Source organism: Polistes dominula, unplaced genomic scaffold (assembly GCF_049000335.1).
Source record: "Polistes dominula isolate Pdom_NZ unplaced genomic scaffold, Pdom_raw_medaka contig_22, whole genome shotgun sequence".
Lineage (NCBI taxonomy): Eukaryota > Metazoa > Arthropoda > Insecta > Hymenoptera > Vespidae > Polistes > Polistes dominula.
This window is the reverse complement of record NW_028300966.1, coordinates 2736520-2760846: the sequence shown is the minus strand read 5'-3', so window position 1 is coordinate 2760846 and position 24327 is coordinate 2736520. Positions and strand designations below refer to the sequence as shown.

The window sequence follows — 24327 nt, the reverse complement described above, 5'->3', positions numbered from 1 at the left end:
CTCCTCATTACCATAACTAGTTCCACCTCTTATTTCTCGGTCCCTTTTCCTTAGACCTATCTTTTTTTTTCATCATCATCATCATCATCTTCTTCTTCTTCTTCTTCTTCTTCTTCTTCTTCTTCTTCTTCTTCTTCTTCTTCTACTTCTTCTTCTTCTTCTTATGGTGTTTCATTCTTCTTCTCATTCTTTTGGTCTCTATGCATCATTCCTGATACACATTCACATACGATGAAGTTCAGAGAGAGTCTTTTTCTCGTTCGAGGACGGAAAGGTCGAATGAAGAAGAAAAAATACAATCAAATAAAACTAACGAAAATGGTAGGAGAAGAACATTTTTACTCACTCGGAGAGTAACTACAGCAGCCTCGGCAGCAACTGGATTTAGAGATATGAACGTACGTTTTATGAGATAAGACATATGTGTGTATATGTGCATGTATATGCGTGTGATAAAGATAGAACTATAGTAAGAGAAATGGACAACGAATCTTCGTTTTCACGAGATAACGTTCTATCGGAGTTCAATCTTTCAAACTATCTATATTTATATGCATGCATATGTGTCTATATATATATATATATATATATATATGTGTGTGTGTATGTGTATGAGTAATCTTCTATCGAATTCGAGTGTTGAAATTTGTCGAGTAATTTATGATAATACTCGACGTGACCGTGCGAGAAAGATGCATGACCAAGGTAGCATTTATGTCTTCGATAAAAAAATTTCATTCGGTACATTGGAATGGAAATGAATTGTTGGAGTGGGGGGGGGGGGGGGTGAATCAAACTGATCGAATCAAGTTCTTAATTGATTCGAATTATTTTTCTTCTTTTACTCGTAAAACGTGGACGGGTAATGAATTTAAAAAAAGGAAAATGAGATAATTCGACGATTCTTACTTCGTTGTCTTAAAAATCGTTCTAACAATTACAATTTTGAAGAGAATGAGGAAAGGATTTCTTTTTTTTTTTCTTCTTATGATATAAAATGAAAATTAATTTTTAACCCAGGACGATATTCTTCTCATCGTAATACTACTTTCGAGACCTTAAGACCTTATCGCTAAAAAGTAATCAAGTTGGATCTCGGTGATTCCTAAGAGGCTGCAAAAACCAGTATCTCTCTCTCTCTCTCTCTCTCTCTCTCTCTCTTTCTTTCTTACTTTTTTCTTTTGATTTTTTTTTTTATGTCTGTCTTTTGCAGAGCTAGTAAAAAATCGGTCGGTGTAGTCTCACTCTTGTCAAGTTGATCTCATAAAGCCAAGAGACAAAGCTCGGAAGATTGAAATCATAAAAAGTATATCGCGAGGAAGATGATAAGATAAAAAAAATAAGCTGATGAGGAAAAACACGAATAAAAAGAAAAACTAAAATACAGATAAATTAATTCAAGGATGTATGACCATCTACGATATAAAAGTTTTTTTTTTTTTTTTTAAGTCATATTTTTGCGAAAATAATATTCTTAAAGTCCATTTACAAATCACACGAATATTTTTTTGCTTTCTTTTTCATCTTCTCAAACCTCGGAGTGTATTTTAAAGAAGACAAAAAAAGAAGGAAATGTAAGATCTCGTCGTTGTGGTCCGATTTATAATGATCTTTATAAAAAAAAAACTTGTCACGCACGTACTTCCTGTAATATCATTTTGATATCTCACACGCGAAGTAAAGAAGATTGAAGAGTTGAAGTTAAAAAAGTGGGTAGCCGGTTTTTTTGAAATCTTGATGCTTTGCTTTATTACTTACAATATTCATTTTGTACCTTCTTCTTCCCTTCTTTCTCAATTGCCAACTTCAGTTTAATATGCATATTGAAAACGCGAGTAATAAACGTGCAGAATAATTTAAAGAAAAATGTTGTTAATTTAGTATTGAGGCAACGAACAACATATATATATATTTTATTAAGATTTATTATAAGTTTAGTGGAATAATTAAGTCCCTTGAAACGTAGCTTTAAACAACGACTTTATATAGAAACTTTCTAATCCGTTAATATAATTATTCCAAGATGAGAAAATATATATTGCACGAGGTAACTGGTTACAGCTTTTTTTTTCATTTTTTTTTCTTTTTTTACTTACCTCCTTAAACAGGAAAACGAGATTACTTGGTTTTCGAGCTTGTAACGAACGCAAAAGAAAGTAAAAAGAAAAAAAAAATCATCGCTAATTCGATCGTGAGAACGCACTGGGCAAAATATTCATTCCATTATGTACACCCAATTTTCTTGGCATATAATCTAATTACGTGCATCTTACGTGATCGCATTTATAATTAGTAATTACGTTTCTCTTACGAGATAAAATTGGATTCATCAAAACAGTCGAGAAAAAATTTTCGAATGAAAGCCAAAGTACAATTATAAATGTAATACAATCCTTTCTGTGTGTGTGTGTGTGTGTGTTAGAGCTTATTGATAAAAATTCATTTCAATTCATCAATTATTTGAAATACTTAAAATATAATATCTGAGTATATTAAATCAATGACGTATATAATAATCTTATAACATGTATTTTATTTTTTATCAAAAAATTTGTGCTTTTACTTTCGTACCATCTCAATATCATCCCATATCTACTACTACTACTACTACTACTAGTATTACTACATGAAGAAAAAGAAAACGTAGCAGAAGAGAAGGGAGTAAGAGAGGAAGCAAACTACCCTTAGTTGGCGATGCCTTTGAAGAGACACGACTTGTGCGCGAGCATTTTTGTTTCGTCTCGAGTAGAAAAGCTCTCGGGAATTTTCGATAGGAGAAAAGTAAAAGAGTAGGAGGAAGAAGATAGAAACGTTGCATGTAGTAGGAAAGAGGCTGACTCGACAAAGTCTATCTTACATCGTTGTGCTTGTTACAAGTTTCATTCGTATAGAAAAAGATAGAAATAGAGAGGAATCTTAGACAAAAAAAGAAAAAAGAAAGAAAAACGAAGGTTGGAAAAAAAACCCCAGAAAAAAAATAGAGAAAAAGAAATGGTCGTAACAGATCTTTTGCTATCTGCTAGAAAAAAAATAAAACTAAATTTCTGTATCCGTTAGGACCAGTGTGATATCTGACGTCTAAATACAATAACAGAAACCCCGAAAATGACTCCAATCTCTAAATTCACCCATTCTACGACCTTCTACGAATGAACACTGAAGCCTTCTCCTCTTCTTCCACAAGGGTACGGGTACCAAGACAACGACGATTTCGAGTTACCAACCCCACCATTGAGTAAGCCAGTTTTACCCCGAGGATTGTATTCTAAGCTCGTGGTCGTTAAAAGCTGCCAGATTTGATCCTTTGTATCGTTCCTGCCACCTAAACCGCATCCTTTCGGTATCATCCATGCTGCTGCTTTTACTTTACGTGTATAAAAGTAGAAATGGAGAAATACGAAAGTAAGACAGAGATAAAAGAGAAAGAGTATTGGTTGAAATAGTAAAAAAAAAAACTCGACTTCTATTTTTCGACGTTTTTAGACTCGTTTCCTAGGATTTTTACGGGTAAACGAAAATAACGGAAACAATTATTAAGGATTTTCTATTTTACTATCTTTATCGTTGTTTAGTTTCGAAACTACAGTATACTCTAAGAAAAAACGAGTATTTTTATCCGTATCGTTATCCTAGTTACGTTTAGGTTGAATTTCGTTTCGGTTTAGTTTCGTTTTGGCTTGACTTGGAAAATAAAAAAGGGCTGGTTTTGCTCAGAGTCGTTTGCTAACGGACGGTAATAAATACGTGTCTTTTTGGTGTTAAGGTAGAACTTTCTTTGTCGGTGGATTAAAGGGCTGTGTTTGTTAGATATTATGGATCGTCTTGATAGAAGAGATGGAAACGAAATGGTAAAGAAAAAAGTCGTTGAAAAGAGCACAAAAAGTGAAGAGAAATGAGCAAAGCCCTTTTTGTTTAATTACTTGTTACAAACGTAAGGACTTAACGAGTTGCGTAATATCGTTGTTAGGTTAAACCTTTCTTTATTTTATTTTTTTTGTACACATTACTTTCAGTCTACTTTTTTCTTCTACTCCATCGAGTTTTATTTCTCATTGATTTTTAGTTAAATGATTTTTGTCTCCCCTTCGTTCGTCAATATAATATTTTTAATTCCTTTAATAACTTTTCACGCATTCGTAAAAAAAGGGTCGCATTATAATTCGGTGATTGGTACATTAAAAGGTAGATTTGTTCTTTTACAAATAAAAAAAGAAAATAAAAGGGGAGGAATGGAAATCATTGTCAAAGAAAAAAAATTACTTGTATGGAAGAAAGGTTGAGATACGAAGTTAAGGAGTAATCGATGGGAAAATAAAAAAAAAAAAAAAAGAAGAAAAAAAATTCTCTTCTACTGAATAATCATGCATTTATTCCGGTCGGTGAGTGGATAATCGATAAAAGTCGATTATAAAAAGAAAAGAAAGAGAATGGCTTTTGCTTTGGGTCGATTAGACGTCACACGAGACGACACTCGTGAGTTCTCTTTTGTTAATCAAAATGGATGAATAATAAACTCGAGATTCGTAATGTTTACTAAATTATTATTATAGTCAAATATCTTCATCTTTTATTCATAACATTTATATCAAACATTAGAAACTAATTGAAATGGAATTTCATTATAAATCAAACGATGGAAATCAGTTTGGTAAATCGATAATTGCAATTATACAAACTCTCATCATCAATGATTCAATAACGTTATAAATAAACCAATGAAAAATATAAAAAGTTAAGATCAATTTAAAAAAATAAATAAATAAATGTCACGATCGATGATATTGAAAATAACAACAAGGGATGGATGATATTCCAATAAACCTGTCCACTTATCTCGAAAAATGTCGAACGACACGAGGATCAAGTCAAGCCGTTCTTCTACGTTTTATCGATGATCATTCATCCGACACATACACACATACACATATGTACACAAACACACAATACAAAATGGTCCTCGTTGATATTAGGGTGAACGCGTGCAACGGAATAACTTGTCAAAATAAGAGTAAGGGTTCGCGGGTTCGTAACGAATAGAATCGTGACAGTAGCTTCACGATAAACGTCGTTTCTCTCTCTCTCTCTCTCTCTCTCTTTCTTTCTTACATTTCAGTCATGTCGACGTTTATAAGACCTTCTTCCTTTTATCCCTTTTTCCCTTTCTCCTCTGCCACTGGTCGAACACGATAATGTCCGTTTATTCGAACGGCAATTCGTCGAACTGAGTTCCTTCCCCCACCACCACCACTACTACTTGTATTTACAGTATTTCTTCTTCTCAATCTTGTTCATTCGTTTGAAAAATTATACAACACCCTTTTAACATTAACCTCGATGAATAAAACAAAATATCATCGAAATTATTGATTCAACGATACAAATTATTTTCCACTTTCGATCGATTAGTTAACAAAATTACTAAAAATTTGTTTTCTTATCAGTTGAAAATACTTGAATTTATCATCTTTATTTTTTTTTTCTTACATTCTCGATAATAAATTGGATCGAAGGAACGAACGATCGATCGGATGGTAGAGGACCTTTTTTTTTTATTTTTTTACTTACAGGTAAAAAGGGTAGACCCTGACATATTTTGAAATGACGAAAATCGAGATCAAAAATCAAAGTGCAAGCGAATTCGCGTATAAGAAGGGGGGCAGAGGGGGTTAGATAGAAGGTAGGTAGGTTATAGCAAATACACATACGTATATACAGGTAAATATATATACACATACATACGTAATCCATCGATGGAAACGAAGGTGGTATATAAAGGTACCTTCTTTCCTCCTACTACTACTACTACTACTACCACCACATGAAAAAGGAAATCAAATATCCAGAGCAGCTGTAAATATCGCGGATATATAAAGAGAGTAAAAGAACGAAACGTTGGTTCGTTCTCCACTTGTGGCGAGGGAAGTTGGAAATCGAAAGGCATATATAGACGACGATGGTTGAAATGAGTACGTATGTGTAGAGAAGGTATCGTTGTCGTCGTATAGATTTTTCTGTTAAAGGAACTTCCATTTCTTCCGTTATGCCTTTTCGATGTAAGCTTTGAAATTGAATGCGACTAGACGCGTTGGTAGTTGTATTAAGCCGTACACGAGACGCGCGACACGAACTTCCACTGTCGGAAGTTTAAACGAAAAGCGTCCTGCCACTGGATGAGAAAGAAAGAAAGAAAGAAAAAATAGGGAAAACAGAAAAAAAAGCACTAACACTCAACTACATCGGAAATTGCTTTGCGTTACATATGATGGAATGTTAAAAAGATTTTTTTCTATATTTTTCTTTTATTTTTCATATAGTAGTTTCTTTTTTTAATAATTTTAAACTATATATTATATATAGTTATACATATTTAATTATTTTATCTATAATTAAAACTATATAAAATATATAGTTTTATATATATTTTTTATAATATTATATATTGAATAGTTTTATAAACGTTAACGATTATTATAATATCTATCCTATCTAAAACAAAAATAACATTAATCATGAAACGAACTATCCTCGTAAAAAACGTCTTTTGTCGTAAAATGAGTCGTTGGTTCCCATTAGTGTGAAAAAAAAAGTAAAAGCTTAAAGAGATAAATGAAACGAGAAACGGAGAATATCTAACGAAAATAACAAGACAAAAGGCTGTGTTCGATAATTGGTTTAGCCTCAACACGATCGATGGAATTGTATACCCATAGTCTCAGAAAACCAATAGAAGTTGAACCCAATTTAACAGGACGCTTTTAACTTTCTTCTATCGGGCATGTAACGCTTTGGCTCACTCACTCACTCCTACTACCCTTTTCGTTTCGTCTTTAGCAAATCCCCCTTTTCCACTTTCTTCCTATTACTTAAACTTATCCGAAGAACATCTAATTCCGTGTAATTAGATACCGATGAGAGTTACCTAATGAAATAATTAAAACGACGAAGAGTAAGAGTAAGATTCTCTCTTTCCTTCTAAGTTGTTCGTCGAAGATATTTCTCAGTTGAAGAAAATTCGAACTGTTTGACATTCATTAAAGTTAGAAGGTGGCTGGGGGGAGGGGGTAGGTGGGGGGGGGGGAATGGGGACACATAACTTTATAATAAGGAAACTTTTTAATAAGAGAAAAGAAAGAAGATTGTATCTGTAAGAGGGTTTTATTTGAGAGACGACGCGTAACGCGTACAAAGAGAAAATACGCGACAGGTTTATTACAAAGAGAAATAATGTTTGCTATTGAAAATGAACATACAAGAGAGAGAGAGAGAGAGAGAGAGAGAGAGAGAGAGATAAAGAAAATATATATATATGTATATGTATATAGAAAGAAATGGGTGGGTGTCGTTCGGAACGATAAAATCGATATATATTCTTGCGAGGTTCATTAAAACAAACGGAATTGTTTTTCCGTATATATAATAGTATATATGTATATACTATTATATATTTTAGATTCGATTCGGTTTTCCAACGTGAAAGGTCCGAACGTAGTTATCTGTCGAAATATCGAAAGTGCACAATGAAAGAAGAAAAGGATTTATGGTATTCCAAATGGTGGAGGTGGAGGTGGTGGTGGTGGTGGAACGGGCAAGTGAAAAATAAGCATCAATTACGATTTACATCTCGACTAGTATCTCCAAAACGGCGAAATCAGAATTCCTGTACAATCCTCTAGTCTCGTATTACCATTATTTATTGACAGATCGTATTTCACGGCTCAATAACTATATGTCTACTACGTGCCTACGGATTTGCATTCGTATCAGATCAGTTGTCAGAGACATATCAGTTTCTGATAACAGAGAGCTGAGCATATTTATGAGAACGCGAGAGAAAGAGAGAGAATACTAGTATTAGTAATAGTAGTATGTATTAGTAGTAGAATTCATGACAGTTGCGATTCATTCGTTCACTGACCGGAAAAATGTGTATCTCTTTTAATCGTTTGCCCGACGCGTATAATTGTTATTTTATATCATCTATAGGTCTATATATTTTTCAGAATTGTCAGATCGTTGCACCGACAGTAGGAAGAGGAGTAGGAGGCTTTTTCGTACCTTGATTTTTCATTTCATTTAACTCGGTGATACATTAATCGTTTAATCTCTCGATTAATGGGGGGTAGAGGTAGGTGTACGCACATACGAAAAACGAAAATGATGTACTTGTCTCGACTGACGATTATCAACCTTGTTATTCCTCTATGTTTTATTTTCTTTTTTTTTTTTTTTTTGAATATCATTGGATCGATAGGAAAGAAATAATTCATACAATTATTTTAGTCGGAATTAATCCATCGTAGGATATAGGTTTTTACCTGTCACGTTTCATACCAATTCCCCTAACACGATTGATAAACCGATATGGAGTATCGAACGAATAATACTAGTAGTAGTAGTAGTAGTAGTAGTAGTAGTTGTAGTAATACAACGATAACGGAAGAAGAGTTTTGACGTTAAAAAAGCACTAGAAAAGAAAGCACAGAAAGAGAAAGAGTGAGAAAGAGAAAGAAATGGGTCTCGTTGAAAATTCTTGACCACCCGATGCACACGGGGGAAATCAAAAGATAATAATTCCGGTGGTCCCGGCAGAGTACTCGTTCACGCCCCACGTACGAGAGTTTTGACAGTATCGGTTCGAACGATCGCGACTCCCTATCGAGAAAGTAGCTGTGCTGCTTTTCTCGTTCGAGCGAGTGGTCCTATTTGAAAGAGTGAGAAAGAGAGAGAGAGAGAGAACATACTAAGCTTACCGATGCATTATAATGCAGATCCTATATTCGACAAACGAGCTACGATCCATCACATCACCGAAAACCAGGTGATGCAGGTGAAACACACTTTGTTTCAATCATTACTATCTTTTCTTTTTTCTTTTCTTATTTTTTTCATCCTCTTATTGTTTTTCTTTTTCTTTTTTTACTTATGACAGATAGAGATGAGAAAAAAAATAGATATAGAAATAACATAATTTTCTCCAATTTTAAAAACAACTATATTGTTCTACTTCTTTATATTTTACATTTTTCATATTTACGATCTAAATTTTCTTTAGTTTTCCTACTATATTTATTACACACATATATATATTGTTTCGTTTTCTTATACTTTCTCGATAAAGGAAATGTACAAATTCCACAAGAATATCAAATAGAGAAAGAGAGAGAAAACTATACCTACTCTCTGCAATCATCCTTTACTATTGATCTGTATAAAAAGAAAATGTAAAAAAAAAAGAAAAGAAAATACTATACGAATATGGAAAAAGAGAATTTGTAAGAGAAAACGATCGATCGATAAGTACACGAATATTTTCTGACCGCTTATATTATGTTTCTGACTATTGTTTCGCATTTATAAAAAAAAAAAAAAAAAGGGAAAAATATTTGAGTAGAACTTATATAAAGTAATATCTACGTATATTATACATGTATTTATGTATGCATATGTGTATGTATATCTAAAGCAAGAATATCCTTCGGCTATGGTTATATCACAAACGTACTTACATAGAGATTCTTTTTTTATGGTGTACGCTATATATATATATGTATTATGATACATCGTGTTCAACGAGGAAAGAAAAATGTATCGACGGGTGGCTTTACTTCGGAAAGTGAGGGTGGAAAGAATGGGAAAGGGGGAGGGGTACATGAAAGTCATTCTTAAAACGAAGGTAATAGAGAGATAGAATATAAGAAAAGAGTTAAGAAAAGGAAAAGATGCTAGTAGTAAAAAGAGATAAAAAACGAGATATCTCGTGCGTGGAAGAAGAAGAAGAAGAAAAAAAAGAAAATTGCAATACGAGGAAGAGAACAGTAGAATACCACAAATTCTCTTTCGTTCCTTTCTAAATAAGCTCTTAACTATCACGTAAATGCACTTTATGTTGTTAGAACGTTTAGTCTGGAAGGGATGAGGGGGAGGGGGAGAGGGGTTAGAATAAAACTAATCCGGTTAAAATTGAATGCTATAAAATATATATATTTCTACGAACGAGAGAAAAAGAAGGAAAAAAAATAAAATATGGCTGGGGGTAAATCATAAAAAGAAAAGAAATGTATATGTATCGTATATGTATATCAGTGTTCGTATTATGTACACAAATAACACGTAATGCATCTATGTCAAGGCAAAATTGCTATACGCTATACGATTAGGTAACTGTTCGCTTCGATTCTACACGAAACTACCATTACCTTTTCCCCCCTTACGTTACTCGATTTATAATATGTAACATTCCATAGGAACATTATTGGAATTTAAAACATATTTAAACGATAATGAATATTTACAACACAACAACCAAAATATAAAAAATGTATTTGTAATATGAGAAAAAATTCTTTGAATATTACAACCACGTGTATTTATATACATATATATATAAAATAAAAAATAAAAGAGAAGATTTAGTCTCTTCGTAAAACGCAACAACGTTCAAGGATCAAAGTCGTCTCAGGGTACTCCTAGAGCAAGCCTTTCAAGAGATTCTTCAAGCAACCGAAAGAGACTCTGGGAAAAAAAAAAGAAGAAAAAAAAGAAACAGAAGGAAACACCGAATATGCTCTCAAAGGTTGGAATCAGCATGCGAAAGTTGAAATCTTTTGCAGAGACACTCGCATCAAGCACTCATACGATTGCTTCGCACCCCTATATCAAGATCAACGAAAGGGAAAACGATCAAGAAAGAAAGAAAGAAAGAGAGAAAAAACTGTTAGAATTCATTCTTCAATGTTAAATCTTTCCCTTTTTTATTCTGACTCATCTGACATATCCAAAAGAACGTACAAACACACACATATATATATATAAAAGTTGTGAGAAATCTAAGTTTCCTCTTTTAATCTAAAAATAAGAATGTGTGCAATGGGGGTAAAATGAAAAGCTTAAAAAAAAAAAACCTTATTGCAAAACCAGACCAAACTCTTTTACCGCAGATTTTTATTGAAATTGCGAGTAATGGAAAACGAAAAAAAAAAAAAGGAAAGAGGAAAGAAAATAACGACGAAAAAATTAGATGCAAAAGATAAGAACATCATAAGGGATGCAGCCACTACTACTACGAACACAAGAGAGAAAGAGAGAAAAAAAATAGAAGCAAATTTCCAAACCTTGCTACATTAAACGTAACGCGCTGTCATGTGTATAGCATCTACGTAGTTGCACTGTTTCACGAACACGCACACGCATACGATAAGTAGGACACGGTGAATACTGGGTACTATATATATATGTATATATGTAAGTGCGAGAGCAGGTACGCGCTCACGTAACTGCATTTACGCTCAATCCTATTTACGCCGGGGTAAAATCGCATTGGAGGGATCCCATGGCAGGAGTACCTTGGGAATAGCCTCCGCACGGTTATTCTCTCCCTTTCCCCCTCTCAGCCACCCCCACCTTCTCTCTTCCTAGATTCTAGGTCGAGCTTAAACTCCCCTCCCCCGTTCTCTCTATGGCAACCTTTTTCGAAAGCTAGTCGCACACGTTGGGACGTGTACAGGATGGTGGTGGATACACACACTTACGCAACTACCACGGTAGACGGCATTTTTATTAAACCCTATTGTATTTTTTCTTCCTTCCTTTTTTATATTCTTCTTCTTCTCATTTTGAATGGCTTTATCCTATCTTCTTTTCAATTTTTTAATTTTTATTTTGTATTTTTTACTTTTTCGTACATTCGTACCCCATTTGTTGTTGTTTTGTTTTTGCCGTGGATCCTCGATTGTAAGCCAAAGCTTATTGGTGATTTAATCGTGAACTGTTGGTAATACAGAGAAGCCTTTGGCAGAAAACGAGAATGTTTTGATCTTGAAAAAGGGGAAAGGGATGGATGGATGGATGGTGGGTGGATGATATTGGATAAAGAGCGAATTCTGATGTGGAATTGGAGCGTATCACGGAGAATAGAATGTAATGATATATATTTTCGTTAAAAAGGTTACGTAAGGGATCAAAGGTATCATTTTAAAACTCTAACGAAATAGATCGTATTGTAATCGAGAGAAACGGATGATACTACGTGTTAGTTCCTCTTGGATATGTATTTGGCTTTTTTTTTTTTTAATGAAAAACAACCGTCCAGAATTTATTCCTCGTAGCATCAGCATCAGCAGCACCAGTAGCAGTAGCAGTAAGAGATACATTGGAGTGCGATTGAAATTAAATTCTCGACACGGTTGATTAATAAATACGATATTCACGTCGCGTTAGAAACAAGAGGAGGGAGGGGAGGAGGTAGGAATTTAATGTGCGAAACGGAGGATTTTCTGAATGCATGCTCACCTCTCTCTCTGTCTGTCTCTCTCTCTCTCTCTCTCTCTCTCTCTCTCTCTACCAATGATATTTATGCTCATAGACGGTGATTAATTTCGATTAATTTCACGATACGGTAAATTTTAATTGAATGAAACGAAACAACTGCTAAAATATGGACGGTTTACCGGTCCTATCTAAAAGAAAAAAATTAAAAAAAAAAAAAAAAAATAACCATAGGATCATAATCGAGAATACGAAAGGTAGCTTTTGGACAAGATAAAAAGAATAATTTTTTGTGTTCTTTTAATTTTTGACAATTTAGTAAATCCTTTACTTATCACTTATGATTTGAAGATAGTTCGATGATAATTTATTTCTTACCTACGTATTTTTATCTTACTTGATCTATACCACATATTTGAAGATAAAAGAATAGAAAAAAGGAAGAAGAAAAAAATAAAAAAGAATATAATTTTGTTTTTGTAATTTTTGACAATTTAGTCAATCTTTTACTTATCACTTACGATTAAATAAACGTTTAATTATAATTTATATTTTCATATACATCTTTATCTTACTTGATCACATATTTAAAAATAAAAGAATACAAAAAGAAAAGGTATGAAAAAAAAAATCAAATAAAACAAAAAGAAAAATCTTCACGACTTAATCCGTATTAAATAATCTCTGTTTGCGTTACTTAATAATAAAACACGAATATATAGGAGTGCAAAAGAAGATGAATCGAGATAGAAAGATAGAAAGAAAAAAGGAAAAGTTAGCGACTTTTCCTCCTCCGTGATGCTGCTTCTGCTGCTGCTGCTGCTGCTGCTTTTTATTTCATTCGACGGATTTGAATTCCAGGTTTAAAAAGAGAAAGAGAAAGAGAAAGAGAGAACAAAAAAAAAAGCTAAAGCATACCACCCGGCAACTTCCACATTTTTATCCGTGCCACTCTTTTCCACCACTTTACTCGACTGCAGTGGGGCAAACTGCCGACGCAGAATGCGGAATAAGAATTTCATTCTGGGCAAAGTATTACCTTTCTGCTCTTTTCTCTCATCTCCCTAGATCTCTCCATACTTCTTCTATTCCATTTTACTATTTCTTTTCTTATTTTCTGTACGTTTCCTAAACTCTTTTTCTTTTCTCTTTCTCTTTCTCTTTTGCATTGTATAAAGGACAGTGTAAAGAAAGACGATTCTAGGCATATAAGAGAATCTAAAGATAGTAAACAAGATATATACCGGACTAGATTCAACTCTATAGTAGCATATTAGTAACCTATAATTTAATAATAATAATAATAATACCTTTAATACGATACTTTACAAGAAATAAGTGGAACTAAACAATTTTTATTCCCCCCCCTTTCTTTCCTTGGAAAAGATTTACCAGATCCGCCCAACTCTTTTACGCGTTGTGAAAAAGATAAATAAAGATAGATAAAAAGATAAGTAAAGATACTTATAGAATAAAATTGCGTATGTGAATTAAACCAAGCAAGTTAGAATCGATCCGAGAAATGTCATAAAGTTACTTTAACGATGAGATAATTTTGCAGAACGAAGTATGAACGAACGAATGAACGAACGAATGAACGTTATCAATGAGTCAACGAATGTTCAACGAAAATTCGAAAGATACGAATATCGCGTCGTGAATAATTTCAATCGTTCGTTCGTGTTCTCGTTTAATTGATGGCTAATTATCGGTATTTAAAGTTGAGGGATAATCGTACCCGGATTTCGATCATTTCATTCGATAAACGAATAAATTTGTTTGCTAGCTAGCAGGATACGCAAAATATGTGTATACACATATACATACGTAACTTATCCTATACCCATATCTATATCTATCCTTTAGCGATTATATACAGAATTAGTGTGATTATGGTGGAATCAAATTTTTCGTTAAAGGGAGATAACGAGTACTCTCATCATATGCGCGGATAAATGTACGTCGATTGGAGAAATAAACGAAACGTGCATAAATCCATTGTAATTAGCTCATATATATATATAGATAGATTTGTATGATTTATCGCGATTGAAAACGTATACATTTTATTATTATACACCCCCTTTATAGTAACCCTTAAACGAATCAATTTATATTAACAAATATATATATATAAACGATATATAATCATAAAAATATTTTAAATTGGAAAACTTAATAAGTATAGTAATACTTAACTAACTTAATAAATAATATTAACTTAATAAATATATAAAAAATTTGACAATATTACCAATATTATCGATAGGACAATATCTAGAACAATTTGAAGTATTTGAATGACTATATACAGTTTACAATTTGAAGTATTCGAATAATTATATACACTTTATTATTATATACCCCTTTATACTAACCCTTAAACGAATCAATTTATATTAACTAATATATATATATATATATATATATATATATATAATATCGTATATATAATATATACGATATATAATTATAAACAAATTTTAAATTGGTAAACTTAGTATTCGAATATATTCGAATGACTAGGTGACAAGCCAGGTAGAAAAATACGATTAAACAAAATAGACGAGAATCTAAGAAAGTAAAAAAAAGAAATAAAATGAATAGTAAGAGAAGGAATCGCGTCACTTTGTTAGAAAGCAGGAAGGACAACGTTAAAAGTCACGTCTTCGTTTCTAGTACAAGTTCGAAAAGGAAAAAGAAAAGAAACAAGAAGAAAGGAAGAAACATAATAAGAATAAGAAGAAGAAGAAGAAGAAGAAGAAGTAGAAGAGGAGAAGGACAAGAAAACTAGAAGTATCATGGGCTTGGTCGTCTGGTCAGTCTGAATGCCCGCGGCTGGTCTGGTTCTAAGATTACGATCATAACGAAAAAGCTTCTCGCTCCCATTCCTTGCTACTACAACCTTCTCTTTCTCTCTCATTCTTAGGTTCCTGCTTATTTCTCTTTCTACGTGTATGAGAACGTCCGGCAATGGCTGCATCGCATATATACATACATATATATATATATATATATGCATTGCAAGTCGCGGCATGCATTATGGAACGACCGGCAAGGATTCTCTAGCGGAAAAATTGCGGACACGCGAAACGGACGCGATCTGCAGCTTGACTAGCTAGATACCTTGCTAGATACCCACCTACCTATCTACCTACCTACCTATCTTACCACTTGGCGATATCTACCTACGTAGAAAATCTTCAAGATAATGGAGAAAGATGGATAGATAGATAGATAGATAGATAGATAGATAGATAGATAGATAGATAGTTGCAGAAAGAAAAACGCCCTTTTTCTACTGGGAATAGATACACATACATATGTATATGTATATATATATTAGATAGATACATAGAAGCAGTTGGTTCTCTTGTTGGTCAAACCGCTATGAAGGAGTCGCTAGACGAGAAGATTGCTTTCCTATATCGCATCGATGACTTTCCCTTCCGCTTCTTCATCTTTATTTTTATTTTTATTTTTATCTTTTTCTTTTATTTTATTTTATTTTTTTATTTTTCTTTCGACCAACCGGTACTCGACTAGACTCTCACTGTTTTCCATTTTATAAGAAATTATAAAAAGAAGATGTGTGCGTCGGAATAAGACCACAAGGCTGTTGCAGTTCAGTGCTACCAATCTATGAAGGCAAGGAATAAATAACCGTGTCGTACGATTTGACAGTTCGGTGAAGACGTATATCATTCAAGGTAAGATACGGTTTTGTTCCAGTATTATCATTAATTTTTTTTCTGTTTTATTGTTAGACCAGTTTTGATTTTATTTGTTTTGCGAATGACGTTGTAACAATACACCGAGTGTTTCTTATTTTAGTGAAAAGAAGATTATGATCAAAAACTAGTATTATCGATAGCGCGTAAAATGTTGATTGACGTTACAAAGTGTGTAAAAAAAAAAAAGGCAACAAAAATTCTACTCGATTTTTAAGGAATAAATAATAATAACAGCATCATTGATTGATTGTTCAAATGGAACAAATATCTTTCTCTGTTACTTTTAATATTATCATTCTTCATTTTTTTTATTCGCAAAATCGTACGTGACATTCACGAGCGTTGGCGGAAGAGGTCGAAAGATGAGAACGACTCGTGGGACTCATAAAAGTTAGGAGGAAAAAAAGAAGAAAGAAGGAGAAGAAGTCTCAGGTAAAAAAAAAATTTGCGGCGAACGATCTAAAGCAACAAAAAAAAAGGAATGGTTGGATGGGTGGGGGGTGAAAATAGAAAAAAATAGGTAAAGAAAAAGCATTTGCTAGAAAAATAAAAAGACATTTTTCGCACGGCTGGTGTCTTGAAAAATATATTCGGCATATATGTGGTGGTGTGGCTGACAGCTAAACTTTTACGGGTTTCTATTAATGGAACTATGACATGTCCGAGAGAAAAGAAAAAAAAAGGGAAGAGAAGTGGGAAAGGAAGAGAAAACATATCACGTGTCTCGTATATACTTGGCACGATGTTGAAGAAGAAGAAGATGCTGCTGTTGCTGCTGTTGGCTAAAGTGGTACCGTGCAAGGCTTGATAAAAAAATAACAAGATAGACAGTTAAAGAAAGAGAATGAGAAAAAAAGAAAGAATGAAATACTATATTCCGTTGCTTTTCTTGTTCGTTCAAAATGCTGAGAACACATCAGTACTCCTCCTTCCTTCCTGTTTTCTTTGTCAATGACTTAACATAGAAAACGAGTCATTTAAATATCTCTACGTGAAACATTATACATGACGAATCGCAGCACGCCTAATCGTTTTCAAAAGTAAACATTCTCTTATATAAGTTTTCTTTTTTTTATAATCTTTCTTATTTCATTCAGATTAAACTAACCACACATTAAGACACGAATCTTTACGAAAGATTCGAGATAAAAGTGTTATTTTATAGTATTGTAAATATTATAATTACAAATACATGAAATTACAATTACAAATATATGAAGTATTAACCCATTACTCACCATAAAACGAAAATGCAAAAAAAATTAAATTAATTATATATTGATATTATAATTATATTATAATTATTATATAATGATGGTGAAAAAATTAAAATTAATTTTGTAACAATTGTTTTTCTTTTTTTTATTTAAATATACAAATTATTTTATATCATTAATTATTGATTTGAAATAAAATAATTAGAACTTTCAATAGTTGTAGGTATTAAAAAAGTTCTAGTTCTGAAGTTGTAGTTATTAAAAAAAAAAAAAAAAATACAACTTGAAAATGGGTCCAGAAAAAAGCCCATTAGCGAGTAATGGATTAATATTCTTTAAAAAATAATAAATGAGCATGATTCAACATAACGTCGATTCAACATTGTAACGATCGATAGACAATCAATATATATATTCATCGAAGACACCCGAGAGTAAGGACACTTAAAATTTTATTCTTACGTTCACCGATAATGAGCTTGGTTTGCTGTAAGATAAAGATAAAAGAGAAAAATAAAAAAGAAAAGAGTGAAAGAGTAGCATGAATAATTCATGAATACTCGATTGGAAGTAAGGATACATGTACTCTCGGTGCGAAAACGATGACCGATTATCGACAATAATTTTTCTCAAAGCTACTTTAACAGCGTGCTACTTCTTCGAAAAATGGTAATCGAGAAAGTATCAAGAAGGTATGTCGCCTTGTTGAATCGAGATTAAAATTGAGGTGGAAGAAAGAAGAATCGAGATTTAATGAAAGGCCGCAACTTTCGATACTGGGATCTATAACTATCGATACAACCGATCGAAACAAGAGAAAGAGAGAACCGTTACTTAAACTACAAAACTACTATGATTATCCATCATCTCTTTCTCTCATTCTCTTTCTCTTTCACCCCCGCGTAAATTGATATGCCACAAAGGATATTTTCATCTCCACTTCGTATACACACACAATTGTATATTATATTATAAACGAGTGCGTGTTACTACCAGGTATATCAACGTATGTATGCATCATGTGTATATATGTCTATATATGTGTATATATATATCGTGTCGGTAGCTTGGAAATAATTATATGATTATATTCCCTGTACAAAGGTGGTGGTGATGATAGTAGTAGTGGTGGTAATCGAGCAAGGATGCGTAATCTCCATGATAATAATCATCCGTGAGTTTCGATCATTTGCTTCTTTATTTGTGTCAGAACGTGATATATAATTATTATAGTTCATCGTTAGCAACGACATTAAAATTTTTTTAAATAAATATTCTTTCTCTATGAAAATGATATTTTTTTATACGATTAAAAATAATTATAAGAACAGAATTTATTTGTATTTTATAAATAATATTAATTTAATTGATTTTTATGTAAAAAAAAATATCAATTTAAATCGACAATACGAAATTGAAATTTAATTTATCATATAAATATAAAACCCGATTTTTTTTTATGGGATCAAAAATAATTAGAAACATATAGGATTTATTTGTATTTCAAATATAATATTAATTTAGTTGATTTTTGTATAAAAAAAATATTATTTTAAATCGATTATACAAAAAACTGTGAAATTTATCTTATCATATAGATATAAACAATGATATTAACGATATTTGTAAATGATGAAAAGTTTAGATATGATAAGAGTACTTACCTGTAGATGAACCTGACCGTTGTTGTCCACCCAACCAATAACCATGTCAGCTCCCTCTCGACCATCCTCCTTCTTGAAACCAAGCCCGACATAACCAAGGGTCTTCACTTGAATCTCGAAAGTAACTTCCTTGTCGCCTGGTGTCCACAATACGAGAAAATTATTGTCCAAGATAGCGCTGTGTTTCCACTCGACGCAAAAAACTGTGTTCAAGTGGAAAAGAACTAACGACAACGTCAAATATTTCATTTTTGTTTTTTCTTTTTTTTTTTTCTTTCTTCTACTTCTCTTTATAACAAAATGACGAATGAACTCTTCCTTCAGTGCATCTGTAACAAAACCAAAATGAAACTAACATTAGATTATTGAATTAAAAAAAAAAATATGTAAAATCGATGGTATGTTTTTAAATCAAATAAACAAAAAAACTCAATTCCAGTTTATTTAGTTATTATTTTTTTTTTTTTTTTGGTTATCGTCGCGTTTTGGGGTAACACACACCACCGTACTTCCGTCGTTATTCATACTCTTTTGTTCGTAACAGTTAAATTTTGGTCGATAGAAACGAATCCCCCATCTCCCCACCCACACCCACCCTGAATCGATAGTATCATGAAAAATTTCTACCCTTAGAAATATAAAAATCATTTGTATGTGTACTAAACCTAAAAATTGGAATTGAAATTTTGATTATATGTAACGGTAAAAGTTTCACCTTAGTAAAAGATAAAACTTTTGTTTCTGAACTACCTCAGGATATTTACTTTCAAGCATGATATATCGTGTTACAGTTTAATATGGTACTAGAGAGTCACTCTCCACCGGTAACCCCCCCCTCCCCCCACCCCTCCACCAGGCTTGTGCTACTTAAAACTTTTTAACGCGATCGCGCAAAGAGAACACAAGCAACATTTTCTTTTCATATTTTATTTTCTACGACGCATCTCATTGTATAGACAAATACATACATATATATATAATACATATAATATGTATGTATAATGCATAATATATATTTATAATTTACATTATAATTATATCTAATTTATATACAATATAATAATTATATTTTATTTTTTAATTATATGGTATATTAAATATATAAAATTAAATATTTTATATTTTATATTATAAATATTATATACAATTATATATAATTTTTATAAATTATAATAATATTATATTATATATTAAATATATAAATTTTATATATTATAGTTTTACATATTATATTTATTATATAAATATTATATTATATAATATATTTATAATATTTATAATTTACCGTACTATTATCGATGAAATACTATACATATATATATATTACAATACGTATTTTACATAAAAATGAAGCAAGAACAAAATAAATTTAATTTGAGCTACATTCATCAGAAACCAAGTCATGAGTTAAAAATATTTTTTTTAAAAATACTCTTACAATTCGTTTTACTACTCCTTATTAATAATAAAAAAGTAAAAGAGGACTGATTTAAGATCACGGTTTAAAAAAAAAATTTACTCTTGTTAAGAAGAAACATCGTAATGGATTTATTTATCTCTCATTTGTATTCATGAACATACCACCACGTGTATTAATTATCTGGTTATTCTACTCGTTTCTTTATGAAGTCATATTAACCCTTTTTCTCCGTTTATTGAGAAGATTGAATGAAATAAGAGTAAGATATATATATATGAAGATGTTGACCATGTTTCTGTCAAGAATTAGAACATTGCATGGAAGTGTGAATGAGTACAAAAAGGGAGATCTAATAAAAAGAAAGAAAGGAGTTTAAGGAATAAAAATGATAAAAAATGAAAATGAGTGGGAGGAGGAGGAGGAGGAGGAGGAGGAAAAGAGTAGACGCAAAGAATCGGTTCGACAAGAAACTGCAGAAAATGGAGTTTCCAAACGAGTGAATGCACAAAGGGAAAACCGTCTGCTGCTGGGTTGTTCGTCTACGTACGAGACCTATGAAGGAAGAAAGGTTGTAACTTTATAACCGACGATTGGATGAAATAGTAGCAGACAGAATAAGAAACTACGATAAAACCATGTAATTTGCATTTTTACCAATCGGATGAGTATATGAGACAAGCACAGAAGCGCATATTGTTTAAACAGGGTCAACGAGCTTGTTTCATCAGACTATAAACGAAGACATTAAATGTGTTCCAGTTAGTTTGATCTCTTATTTAAAAAAAAAAAAAAAAGATAAATAAAGTGAAAAAAAGATTCTGCTCTTAAAATTTTCCATCGTGTTTATAGTACGAATTTGTTCCTTTTTTATTTGTTTTGTTTATTCTTTGTTATAAAAATAAAAACAATAAACGAAATAGAAAAGGAATATAGTTAAATGAAAGATATGTTAAGAATTTTACAAAAAGAAGACGTATAAAATAGAAAAATTGTGTGTTTACCAATGTAAAAAGTCGTATGTTGTGGGCAACATTATTTTTTTCTTTCTTACAAGAGAAAAATTGGTTATGTCAACGTTTCGTTGCTGAAACAGCGGGTTAGCTGCTGTTACTACTGCTGTTACTGCAGCCTCGTATTTTATTCCTCTATAACTCGATTATATATATATATATTTTTTTTTTCCAAATATCTCGCATTTTGATAAGCAAATGTATTTTAACCTTTCTGGTATTCGTTAAATTGTTACACTTTCGAATACTTCTAAAAGCTTGAGTTCATATTTTCAATTTTATTTCTTTTTATTTTACCATCCTGGTATATAAACATAAAAAAGAATAAAATTGAAAAGATGAAAGAGAGATAGAGAGAGAGATAGAGAGAGTGAAAAATATAAAAGGGAAGAAATAATTTAATAAATAAAGTAGATTAAAATCTTAGCTTTTTTGAGGGGGCGGGGATGGACTATGGTGACACGGAGTGTTATAAACGCTTAACGAGTCGAGTCGAGTACAAATTGAGTAGGTACAGGGTGTAGTAGAGAAGTGTCGTACTCGCGTTAAAAGCGTTTGCACGAGATAGAAACCTGCTGTCTCTCTCACTCTCACCACATTCTCTCACTCTCTCACTCATGTGTTCGTTCGTTCGAAAGGAAAGACCTCTTCAAAATCACGAGTAGCTACAAGTTTGGAGAATTTCGTATGGTCGTTGGTTGGTTGGGGGTTGACTATGTTGAATCTATTCCAACATTGTAGTAGTAATAGTAGTATAGTTCTCTGCTTTTATCGTAAACAGATCAATTTAAAGCTGCTATCGATCGGTTGGTCGGTTGGTTGGTTGGTTGGACGGTACTCGCGATTAACCTTTGCCTAGTTGGGTTAGATTGAAATCGAGTAATTATACCTCTACTCTCGCGAATTCTATTGACAGAGATTGCACGTAGTGAAGAGAAGGAGAGTGGGGATGAACTGACAACAGAAGTATAAGCTCGTTCTCGTATTATCAGTAAAATACAAATTTGTTATAATATAATAATAATTTTATGAGAATATAGATCGTAATTGTTAAAAGTATATATATATACTATATTGCGATGAATTGAAAAAAGAAACAAATTTATAAAAATGATTCTTGTAATCTCATTCATTTCCTCCTATCCAAGGTAAGATTATATCCATTGTTGTTTTTATTCGATCGTGAACGTTCAACGAGTGTAAATTACATTTCAGAAAATAATACCCGTCTAATCTTTCTCGATTTACGCGTATCGAAGAAAATCCTCCTCCTTCCCATTTTGTTATTAATTGAACTATATATAGAACGTTAGTTAGAAAATTCATCAAAAAAATAACCGTAACAGTAATTTCTTGATGGATTCTCACCGTTAAAATCTATTTCGAAGCAATACGCGTGCAATAGGATGATTTTGTAATTAACAGACGCATTTTCTCACACATATACTAACATTTAACGTTCATATAAAGACAATCAATTCAATTAACAACAATATAATACCAATGTGATAATACACGTCTGAATGACGTGTTGTATTTCTGTTAGGAAATATCAATGATGATGATGATGATGATGATGATGATGCATCATCCATTCATCAATGCAACAATGCAGCTTTCAAATATACTCGAGATCATCCTCACCATAACCGCCACTACATAAAAATAAAAACTTGCACAGAAATTGAAAAAGAACACGGAGGAGGAAAGAAGGGGGGGGGGGTGATAGATGAAATAATAGATCGTAAAGAAAGAAAGATGAGAAGAATATGTGACGATTGCGAAGGTGACTACTACTACTACTACTACTACTACTACTATAAAGTAGGTGGTGGTGGTGGGTGCAGTTTCCGTGCTTCGGCAGCGGCTTTGATTTGCGGCGTGTCGTTCAGTCGATTGCTCTCAAATTGCGTCCAGTACCGGTGTGGCATCAACCTGAAACGTCCAACAACCCCCTTGATACACTCCCTCCTCCCTTCTTTACCTCCCACCACCATCTACTCACGATACTTCCACCAAAATTCCACACCCTCTAGCAATACTCACGTAGACACTCTGTGCGAGTGGTTAGAGACTCTCTCTCTCTCTTTTTATGCCTATTGCATAGTCCCTCTCTCTCTATTTCTCTCTTTCTCTTCTCTTTCTATCGTTCTCTCAATTTTCCACTCCCTTTTGTAGAAAACGCGACGCCTCGTCTCGTCTCGCCTCACTTCACCTCACCTCACTTCACCTGTCCTCCCACTTTTCCACAACCCAACTTCTCTTACTATTTCTCTCTCTCTCTCTCTCTCTTTCTCTCTTTCTATTTCGTTCTTTCTCACTCTTACTCATACAAAAGCCTCTAGTGCTTGCCGGGTTAAATAAATCGACGGGCGTGTTCGGTAAAACGTCCGAAATCGAAATGGTATATACGTTTTCGTAGTTTCACGCTCGCATGCTATTCGCAACTGGTAGGGGGGAGGGAGAAGGGGTTGGAAAAGGGAGAAGTTGACGTTCGCTAGAACGAAGTTTTCGATATATATATATATGTATATATGGAGTGAGAGGTGAACGGTGATTAGTCGAGGTGTGTGTTTGAGTATTTTTTTTTCTCCTTTTTTTTTTTCGTTTTATTTTCGTTTTATTCGATACATAGATATTTTGGCCAACTCGAAAGCCCAAATTTCGTTTAAACGAATGAGTTACAATCTATCATTTATATATATATATATATATATATATATATATATATATATATATATATATATTTTTTTTTTTTTTTTCTTCTTTTCTTTATTTATGATTTTCTCTGCTTTTTTTTTTTTCATTTTATCTTCTCGTACGAATGCGCTTCGATGGTGTGTTATCTATTGAAAAAAGAAAAGAAAAAAAAGGTATTTTTTTTCAAATATAGATTTACGAGAGAAATGATTTTTTGATGATGCCTATCGTTTAACAATTTGGAGGAAAAAAAAGTAAAAAGAAAAAAAGAGAATAAAAGGAGAGATAAAAAATTTTGTCTTTTTTTTTTATTTTCAA

The 24327-nt window shown here is 32.4% G+C and overlaps 1 protein-coding gene across 3 annotated transcripts in view; it reads right to left on the bottom strand.

Annotated features, from left to right (window-relative positions):
* Positions 1–24327, bottom strand: part of olf413 (DBH like monooxygenase olf413) — a 214353-nt gene that overhangs the window by 75942 nt on the left and 114084 nt on the right. For all 3 annotated transcript variants that reach the window (XM_089172891.1, XM_089172890.1, XM_089172892.1), the window contains one exon: positions 18880–19208. In XM_089172891.1, the coding sequence (XP_089029017.1) occupies positions 18880–19128 (249 nt within the window). In that variant the 5' untranslated portion in view covers positions 19129–19208. The remainder of the gene's footprint in view (positions 1–18879; positions 19209–24327) is intronic.